The sequence below is a fragment of the Oncorhynchus nerka genome, linkage group LG4, assembly GCF_034236695.1.
Source record: "Oncorhynchus nerka isolate Pitt River linkage group LG4, Oner_Uvic_2.0, whole genome shotgun sequence".
NCBI classification, from domain to species: Eukaryota; Metazoa; Chordata; class Actinopteri; order Salmoniformes; family Salmonidae; genus Oncorhynchus; species Oncorhynchus nerka.
This window is the reverse complement of record NC_088399.1, coordinates 36,865,226-36,876,034: the sequence shown is the minus strand read 5'-3', so window position 1 is coordinate 36,876,034 and position 10,809 is coordinate 36,865,226. Positions and strand designations below refer to the sequence as shown.

General features: G+C 43.2%; 1 protein-coding gene across 1 annotated transcript; it reads left to right on the top strand.

The window, feature by feature from the left end:
- Positions 1-1,722: 1,722 nt before the first annotated feature.
- thnsl2 (threonine synthase-like 2) lies at positions 1,723-8,249 on the top strand. Its single transcript, XM_065017489.1, has 9 exons — positions 1,723-1,798; positions 2,243-2,474; positions 2,769-2,963; positions 3,113-3,265; positions 3,477-3,716; positions 3,945-4,093; positions 4,183-4,308; positions 7,332-7,486; positions 7,638-8,249. Exons 2-9 carry the CDS (start codon positions 2,252-2,254, stop codon positions 7,876-7,878), a joined length of 1,482 nt encoding a protein of 493 aa, XP_064873561.1. The 5' UTR covers positions 1,723-1,798; positions 2,243-2,251; the 3' UTR covers positions 7,879-8,249.
- Positions 8,250-10,809: the final 2,560 nt, after the last annotated feature.

The window sequence follows — 10,809 nt, the reverse complement described above, 5'->3', positions numbered from 1 at the left end:
GTAGGCTGTCTCGTCATTGTTGGTAATCAAGCCCACTGCTGTTGTGGCGTCTGCAAACTTGATGATTGAGATGGAGGTGTGCATGGCCACACAGTCATGGGTGAACAGGGGGTATAGGAGGGGACTGAACACGCTCCCTTGTGGGGCCCCTGTGTTGAGGGTCAGCGAAGTGGAGATGTTGTTTCCTACCTTGACCACCTGGGGGCGGCCCGTCAGAAAGTCCAGGACCCAATTGCATAGGGCGGGGTTGAGAACCAGGGACTCTAGCTTAATGATGAGCTTGGATGGTACTATGGTGTTGAATGCTGAGCTGTAGTCAATGAACAGCATTCTTACATAGGTATTCCTCTTGTCCAGATGGGATAGGGCAGTATGCAGTGTGATGGCGATTGCATCATCTGTGGACCTGTTGGGGCAGTATGCAAACTGAAGTGGGTCTAGGGTGTCAGGTAAGGTGGAGGTGATATGATCCTTGACTAGTCTCCCAAAGCACTTCATGATGACTGAAGTGAGTGCTACGGGGCGATAGTCATTTAGCTCAGTTATCTTTGCCTTCTTGGGTACAGGAACAATGGTGGCCATCTTGAAGCATGTGGGGACAGCAGACTGGGATAGGGAACGATTGAATATGTCCGTTATCACAGCCAGCTGGTCTGCGCATGCTCTGAGGATGCGGCCAGGGATGCCGTCTGGGCCAGCCGCCTTGTGAGGGTTAACACATTTAAATGGTCATCTTGAAGTGGTCTCCATTCTGCTTGATCTCACCTGCATCCCTTTGCAGACCTAAGGGTTGAGAAGGAACACAGTACACATGGAACTACAGTATGTATACAAGCAATTAGTTATTATTTTAAACATTGTAAACCCTACTTTACAGCCTATGACAATGGTGTGCTGGTTCCCTTGGGATTACAATACAAATATATATGATTTTCTAGTTTGAATTTGTAGTGAAGACATCTTTAGATGACTGAATAACCGTTGCTGAGGAGCACCATAGTTCGATTATAAATAAGACAGAAAAACTCAACTGACCTAGCAGTAATTTTTGGTGCAGGCCTTAAGCCATTGGATACAATAACCATTGGGGGTGGTATTTTTAAGACCACAAATAACAATAACTGTAGCGACCCTGTGTTTATAAACGCATGCTTTTGTGACACAGTCGGTGCCACGCAGGGCTACCTGCCGGGAAGGTTGAGGGTTCGCCGACTACCATGGACGAGTTCACTTTGTTTCACTAGGCCTACATACGACCAAACCCAGCTGCAGCTAGGGGGATATCAGATTTTCAACATTTTGATACCATATTTATAATTATATTAAATATATGGAACGAATTTTCAATTCAATATCATGGTTTGCGTTTTCAACGTCACAATAAATAGAATATGTAAATCTCAACCAACAGTAAATACATCCCTCCCTACCTTGTAGGCCTACCCAATAACAAAGGCTTGACAATCTCCGAATGTCATTAAACGTTTTGGTGTTTTGTAAGATGTCTCTTTCCATTCATCTTTCTGCTTCATAGTTTGGATTGATTGATTAATTGATTGAAATTATTTGTCAGATAATATCAAAATGTGGTTGTCTCTTATTAAACTCCTTTGAATGCAGTTTGCTATAATGACCTGCAGGTGACGCTTTAGAGTAGATATTTTTTAAACGTTTGGCACCAGATTGACCTCTTTACTTCGAAATTCGAACTCTGGTGTTGCACCAATACAGTTCCCCGGGTCATCTCGTAGCTACAGTACGCTACTTCGGAGCTATTTCTTCTTATAGCAAGCAGACGGTAAATAATCCTAATTTAAAATTGTATGGACTAGATACGATAGTCAGCAGCATTGAATTTACCTAACCATAATTTATTTAAAATAAATAAGCTATAATATGTTTTTTCAACAGTAGTTTACTGTAAATTTAAGCTGACAGTTATGTTTTCTATTATGCTATGTATTAATAATGCAATCTAATCCCATAATTAAAAAATTAACATGAACACATGTTTTTGAAACTACAGTAGGCTGACTGTTATGCATTAATAATAATTATAATGTTATTACATTATAGTCCAATACTCACTTATGAACTGTTGATCCGTGTGCCCAGATAGATATGTCTGCCCTTGCATCCTTATTGTAAATGATTCTGTCAAATTGCTACAACAATGAAGCGAACTTAACCCAAAGGCTTATCATCATACTATTTTTCATCATACTGTTTTGACTACTGACAGGTGTCAGATATGCAGTACTGCAGCACGCGTGGCGGTGTCCAGGGTTGGGACTTTCAGGATGTTTTGTTATCGGGATATGCACCAGACGGGGGGATGTTCATGCCTGAGACCCTCCCCACCCTGACCCCTGATACCCTGAGGTCCTGGAGCTCCCTGTCCTACCCACAGCTAGTGACAGAGGTCTGCTCCCTGTTCATCCCTACAGAGCTGATCCCTCGAGCAGACCTAGACAGTGAGACCTGGAGGGTTTGGGTAGCTGAGTGACACGTTGATGGATTGATTGATGGTTGGAAAATATGGTACAGTTAGGTGTAAAGTGAAGAGGGTTTGGCACATATTTTTTTTCCACATCTGGGTGTATATCAAAATGAAGCAACTCTGTTCATGTCCCTTCCTCACCGCTTTTCCTTCACTCTCTCTCTCTCTCTCTCTCTCTCTCTTTTGTGTGATCCTTCTGCCCATCTCACTCTCTCAATCTCACTCTTTCACACCTCTCTCCGCTCTCTCTCTCCCTCCCTTGCCCCAGGCCTGGTGAGTGCGGCCCTGTCTGGGTTCGCCGTGCCGGGGGTGGTGAGCTTGGCCAGGCTGAAGGGTGGGCTGTGTGTGCTGGAACTCTTCCACGGTGAGACCCTGGCCTTCAAGGACCTGGCAATGACCTGCACCGTGCGCTTCCTCGACTACTTCCTGCGCAAGGAAAGCCGGCGCGCCATCGTATTAGTGGGTGAGAAGGGGCACTTTGGGCAGCATTTGGAGTGTTTACATGTTTAGTTACATGCTAGGTCTATTATGTTGATGTATATTACATCTTACGTGTCTTAATAGTGTCCTCCTATCCTCTTCCCTCTCCCACGCTGCGGCCTACCTTCCTAGGCACATCTGGGGACACGGGTGGTTCAGCCATCCAAAGTGCGAGAGGCCTTGGTGGGGTAGACGTGGTAGTGGTGTACCCCCGGGGCCGCATAACTCTTGTGCAGGAGAAACAGATGATCACCTGCCTGGAGGACAATATCCATGTGTTTGCAGGTTAGAGACAGGGCCAAATAGTATGCGGGAGCAATATTCTAAAGTGGCTTTCTCTCCTTGCCCCCTTCTTTGATAGTGAGAGATGATGGCCATATCATGGGAAAATATAGGAGTTTTAGTCTTCAGTAATAATGATCTTACCTTAACCTGTGATAAGATGGTATCATTGGTATGATAACACAACCCTAATTTTTCTCCCCTGCACTACTAGCGGATGGCAGTTCTGATGACATCGACGTGCCCATCCGTCGACTGTTTTCAGACCAGGAGCTGGTGAAACAACACAGCCTGATGAGTCTCAACTCAGTCAACTGGTCTCGTGTCATGGTGCAGCTGGCACACTTCATTTATGCCTACCTGCATGTGAGTGGGCTGGAGCAGGCAGAGACGGGGGCACCCCTACCCGCCTTGGAGATGGTAGTGCCCACAGGGGGGGCGGGGAATATCGCCGGTGAGAAGTTTTACAATGACAAAGTGTTTCCACTACTTTTTCCCATTTTTGCCCCTTTTTGTATATATTTTTTGGATTAGAGATATATTTATATTTCTTCCCTACTTTTTTGCTCAAAGAGGAAAGGAAACTAAGCCAATTGAGAGTATTGGAACATAGCTCATGTTTTTCTCTGGTTTTCCTTAATCTCTCTTCATTCTTTGTCTGTCTCTCTGTCCCCTCTCTCAGCCGGCTGCATTGTGAAGCAGATGGGGATACCGCTGTGCCTCGTTGCCATGACGAACGCTAATGACATAGTGCACAGGACTGTGCAGAGTGGGGACTTTTCCATGGCAACCAATGTCACGCAGACCATGGCCCCGGCTATAGACATTCAGGTGCTGTGCGTGATGGCTCATCACTTTGTTTAAGGTTTAAGAAGTGTGTGTGTGTACGTACTGTGGCTAACACTGTGCTCTCACCCCAGGACCCCTATAACATGGAGCGTGTGTTCTGGCTGCTGTCTGGTAGAGATGGAGCCCTGGTAAAGGGCATGATGGAGGAGTTTCAGCACTCTCACAGACACACTCTGCCTGAAGCTCTCCACAAACAGGTCAGATGCATGAATACATAATTGACATGTTCTTGTAGAAAGATAAGTGCCCAGTACCGTTGGTTGTTTAATGTTCTCTCTCAAATCACCACACATACTTACCCCTCCCCTCTGACATCTCAGTCAACCAGACAGGTCCTACAGGCCTTAGTTTTGTCACACCAGGACTACTTCCCAGTTGTGTGGTCAGGTGCGGCAAAGAACGACATAGGCAAATTGCAGTTGGTCCAGAACAGAGCAGCACTTATTGTACTTAGATGTACAGTACCTGTCAAAAGTTTGGACACACATACTCATTCAAGGGTTTTTCTTTATTTTGACTATTTCCTACATTGTAGAATAATAGTGAAGACATCAAAACTATAGAATAACACAAATTGTATCATTTAGTAACCAAAAAAAATCCAATCAAAATGTATTAAATATTGTAGATGATCAAAGTAGTCACCCTTTGCTTGATGACAGTTTGCACACACTTGGCATTCTCTCAACCAGCTTCACCTGGAATGCTTTTCCAACAGTCTTGAAGGAGTTCCCACATATGCTGAGCACTTGTTGGCTGCTTTTCCTTCACTCTGATGTCTAAATCATCCCAAACCATCTCAATTGGGTTGAGGTTGGGTGATTGTGGAGGCCAGGTCATCTGATGCAGCACTCCATCACTCTCCTTCTTGGTCAAATAGCCCTTACACAGCCTGGAGGTGTGTTGGGTCATTGTCCTGTTGAAAAACAAACGATAGTCCCACTAAATGCAAACCAGATGGGATGGTATATCGTTGCAGAATGATGTGGTAGATATGCTGTTTAAGTGTGCCTGGAATTCTTAAATAAATCCCTGACAGTGTCACCAGCAAAGCAACCCTACACCATCACACCTCCTCCTCCATGCTTCAAGGTGGGAACCACACATGCAGAGATCATCCTTTCACCTACTCTGCGTCTCACAAAGACACTGCGGTTAGAACCAAAAATCTCAAATTTGGAACCATCAGACCAAAAGACAGATTTCCACTGGTCTAATGTTCATTGCTCGTGTTTCTTGGCCCAATCAAGTCTCTTCTTCTTACTGGTGTACTTTAGTAGTGGTTTCTTTGCAGCAATTCAACCATGAAGGCCTGATTCATGCAGTCTCCTCTGAACAGTTGATGTTGAGATGTGTCTGTTACTTGAATTCTGTGAAGCATTTATTTGGGCTGCAATTTCTGAGGCTGGTAACTCTAATGAACTTTTCCTCTGCTGCAGAGGTAACTCTGGGTCTTGCTTTCCTGTGGCAGTCCTCATGAGAGCCAGTTTCATCACAGTGCTTGATGTTTTTTGCGACTGCACTTGAAGAAAATTTTCCGGATTGACTGACCTTCATGTCTTAAAGTAATGATGGACTTTCATTTCTCTTTGCTTATTTGAGCTGTTCTTGCCATAATATGGACTTGGTCTTTTACAAAATAGGGCTATCTTCTGTATACCCCCCCCTACCATGTCACAACACAACTGATCAGCTCAAACGCATTAAGGAAAGAAATTCCACAAATTAACTTTTAACAAGGCACACCTGTTAATTGAAATGTATTCTAGTTGACTACCTCATGAAGCTGGTTGAGAGAATGCCAAGAGTGTGCAAAGCTGTCATCAAGGCCTAGGATGGCTACTTTGAAGAATCTCAAATGTAAAATATATTTAGATTTGTTTAACACTTTTTTGGTTACAACATGATTCCATATGGGTTTTTTCATAGTTTTCATGTCTTCCCTATTATTCTATAATGCATAAAATAGTAAAAATAAATAAAACCCTTGATTGAGTAGGTACGTCCAAACTTTTGACTGGTACTGTACATGGAGGGTGAATGCCAGTAACACACATGTCAATATCTCCTGGCTCAAAGTTGAGAAGAGATTAACTGCATCACTATTGGTCTTTGTACCAGGTGTTGAAGGTACCGAACTGTCTGTTCAAGCGGTTGGCACACAGTTCGGACACTCATTGGTACCACACAAGACATGCAACCAGAGGTCTCTTCACAGTCCCCAGGTCCAAAACAGACCCGGTGAAACACACAGTATTAAATAGAGCCATGAATACATAGAACTCTCTGACACCCTAGGTAACTCAAACTAGCAATAAAATCTGATTTAATAAAAAATCAGATGGGGGGGACTGGGAAGAGAAAAACAGACATTTTAATGTATTTATTGTATTGTATTTTGCATTGATATGTGATGCGTGGTTCTCTCGCCTGGCTATCTTAAGATGAATGCACTAGCAGTGGGTCGCTCTGGATAGGAAGATATGCTAAATGACTAAATTGTGATGTAATTGTAGTGCTATGTACACTGAGTGTACAAAACATTAAGGACACCTGCTCTTTCCATGGCAAAGACTGACCAGGCCAATTCAGGTGAAAGCTATGAGCCCTTATTGATGTCACTTGTTAAATCCACTTCAATAAGTGTAGTTGAAGGGGAGGAGGCAGGTTAAAGAAGGATTTTTAAGCATTGAGACAATTGAGACATGGATTGTGTATGGGTGCCATTCAGAGGCTGAATGGGCAAGACAAAATATTGTAGTGCCTTTTAACGGGGTATGATAGTAGGTGACAGGCACACCGGTTTGTGTCAAGAACTGCAACGCTGCTGGGTTTTTAACGCTCAACAGTTTCCTGTGTGTATCAAGAATGGTCCACCATCCAAAGGACATCCAGACAACTTTTATAATTATGTATTTTTTATTTAACCTTTATTTAACTTGACACAATTGTGGAAAGCATTGTAGTCAACATGGGCCATCATCCCTGGACCTTGTAGAATCCATTCCCTGACGAATTGAGGCTGTTCTGAGGGCAAAGGGGGTGTTGGAGGGTGCAACTCAATATTAGGAAGGTGTTTTTAATGTTTTGTACACTTCGTGTATATTATGTATTTTATTTGTTGTTGTGATTTGTGTTTGGACCCCAGGAAGAGTAGCCGCTGCCTCGGCAGCAGCTAATTGGGGATCCTAATAAATACTACTCCTCCCCTCCTCTCCAGTTGTCTCAGGTCCTCACAGCAGGTGCAGTAAGAGATGAGGGGATAGTGGAGACCATGCAGAGATGCTGGAAGGAGAACCAGTATCTACTATGTCCCCACACTGCAGTGGCTGTGTGGCATCACTACCATTATCCCCCAACTGCAGGGGTCAACAGGTAAGAGACACAGACACACACACACACTTTTAGTGTTTTACTAAATAAACACATTTCTTAGTTGCAGGCTCAACCATTTACATAATGCATCATGGCTGCATACCGAATACCGCTGTCTAGCTCACAATGTTAAACCCCTTCCCCTGTCTAGGTGTTGCATAGCAACAGCCTCTCCGGCCAAGTTCCAGGCGGCAGCGCAGAAGGCAGGGCTGACCCTTGACCTCCCTGAGGCAGTGCGGGCTCTGGACAAGATGTCCACTCGCTACCTGGCCTTGGAGCGGGGCCAAGACTGGGGCAAGGACTGGGAGTGCATGCTGAAGCAACACATCCAGGCTATAGGCTCAGCCAGGCAACGTGGAGTGGCCTACTACTCAACTGTGGAGTGTAACTAGTTATTTAAGAAATTAGGCTTATGGATGCACACTGATAATTCAGATGGAACTGTTAACTGGCATTTGCCATGGATTATCATAAATAACAAACACTTATTAACTGATGAGATTGTTTTATAAAGTGGATAATAGACAACTTACTGCTAATACCAGCAATAATATGCCCACAGTTAGATGTTTTATGTACTGTTTTGAAGAGATCAGTTTTATATGATCAGATATTGTTACAGTATAAGAAGATTGTTTATTGTATACGTTTGATCAGAATTCAGATGAAATGGTGTAATTGCCAAATGGTGTGTTTTGCAATCAAACTTCTGCACAATTTATTGCCTGACCATAAATGCTGACAATAAAAGTTGCAGAGGCAATCATGTGTGCAGGAGTAATTACAGTAAATGATTAGAACGGAGCTATGAAGCCAGCAGCATACCACCCTGCATACCACTGCTGGCTTGCTTCTGAAGCTAAGCAGGGTTGGTCCTGGTCAGTCCCTGGATGGTAGACCAGATGCTGCTGAAAGTGGTGTTGGAGGGTCAGTAGGAGGTACTCTTTCCTCTGGTCTAATTTTTTATCCCAATGCCCCAGGGCAGTGATTGGGGACATTGCCCTGTGTAGGTTGCTGTCTTTCGGATGGGACGTTAAACAGGTGTCCTGACTCTCTGAGGTCATTAAAAGACCCCATGGCACTTATTGTAAGAGTAGGGGTGTTAACTCTGGTGTCCTGGCTAAATTCCCAATCTGACCCTCAAACCATCACTGTCACCTAATAATCCCCAGGTTACAATTGGCTCCTCTCCACTGTAACTATTCCCCAGGTCGTTGCTGCAAATGAAAATGTGTTCACAGTCAACTTACCTGGTAAAATAACAGATAAATAAATAAAAATGATTAGGTTTTTATTCCCATCACTACATGTAAGAGAGACAGTGTGGTGGTGGGCATGATGCCTGTCAATATTGCCTTAAGAAATTTCCTGTGTACCATAGGCTTTAGCATTCACTTCAGAAGACATAGGACCGTAGGTTTATATGGGTAACATGGGATTCTCTCACAAGCTGTCGGTTTGTATCTTTGGATAAGACCTTTTACAGCCCGAACTCCTGATCTATTGTACTGTCAGGCAGCTGAGAGGGACTTTGGTCTCATAAAGATGATGTCAGAGGTTGTTTGACTGAGCTCTGTTCATGCATCGTAAAGTAAGACATATACATATACAGTACACACATAACCACAAAAACTCATCCATACCGTTTATATATTTCAGCAACATCTCGTGGTGAGTTTTAGCGTGTGTGTTTTGGTATTGGAAATAATTGAGACCCGAGTTGACTTGAAACATGCAACAATGACTAACCAGAAAGTTATGTTTTTGTACAGTAAGCTGCATTTGTCTCAGAGCACAAGCCATTACACAAGCAGTTACAAGCAAAAACTCATATTTTACATCTATATATCTGCTGTAGAAAATGTATGTACATACTGCAGGTATGCCCGACATTGAAACATGCAACAGATTTTTTTACACTGTCCTTCAATTCAGGACTGTCCCTGAAAACGCCTAGAGGCTATTTTATTGGTGGACTCTGTGGGGAGGGGTGTGGCTAATCATGTGCAGTAGCTTCATCAGCAGATCGTGGTCATGGCTACTGCTCTCCGTCCTCACAGGGAGATGTCAGGTAGTTCTCCTCCACACAACTAGCTGCCTCTGGGGAGCCCATGTAGCAACCCATCCCCTCCCCACAGCAGATAATGGGGCCAAAGCAGCGGCCCCTGTCGCCCGGGCCACACGACATGCACTGGAAAGATAATAGGAAACAAAGTTATAGTTACATTGTTATTATAGATAAAAGTGATATATTTATAGAAAAGGGAAGTGGTTTTCAGCTTTGTGGTTTAACAAAAAAAACGGTACAATACAACATACAATATTGACATACAATAACCTTTGATTTAACTGTGCAATCTCAACCCTTCCAAGGTAAGAGGCAAGCCTCTATGGCAGGCAACCACCAATCTAGCTCTATAACAGACACACAGTTACAATAAACAGTAACAAAGTGGAACTGCTGAGAATGACAGTACCTTTCTGGATGGGAAGTCTAGTGCTGATCTCTTGCCTCCTATAGGGCAGTTGGAGATGTAGCAGGCAGGTCACACAGATAGCAGGAACAGCAGACAGAGGGCAGACACTGGGGCGACAGACATTGCCACTGAGAATGAAGGAAAAAAGATTTAAGTTTTATAAAGTGGATGCGTCTTGTCTCAGGATAAATATAATATAGTAAGATTAATCATAGTCTATTGTTGCAATATTTTTTGCAAATGTCTGTTACAAAAACATTTCCTGCAGTTATGTTTTTTAAGATAAAATAGATTTAAAAGATTGTCAGAGAAAATACATACTGTTTGAGACACAAAATTACACACAATGAGTTCAGCTTTCCACAGTTCTACGCCACATTCTTAAACATTATTGTATGAACAACAACAGTAGGAGGGAGGATGTTAAGGGTAAGACGGGAGCTATGACTTCAGAGCTGTTTGTGTGTGTGTGTGTATGTGCGTGCGTGTATGAGAGAGAGAGGGACATATTTGAGTGTGCGTGCGTGACAGAGAGAGGGAGTGTGAGAGAGGGACGTATGAGTGTGTGTGTGTGTATAACTTAACTCAGCCTATATAGTCTATGTAACAACTAATAGGATAAAAAGAGAACTTTAGATAAATAAAGAAATGACTCAAAGGATGTTTAAAAGGTTTATTGTCCTCAGAGGGTCCTGCATTAATAATAAGAGCACAGATGACCTTGACCTCACCATGTCAATCATGTATTTCTCATTATGTTTTATCCTGGACAGATCCTATACATTTAACTCAAGCCATTATTTGAACACTGTTATTTCCACCACAACTTAATTTTTCGAATTACAC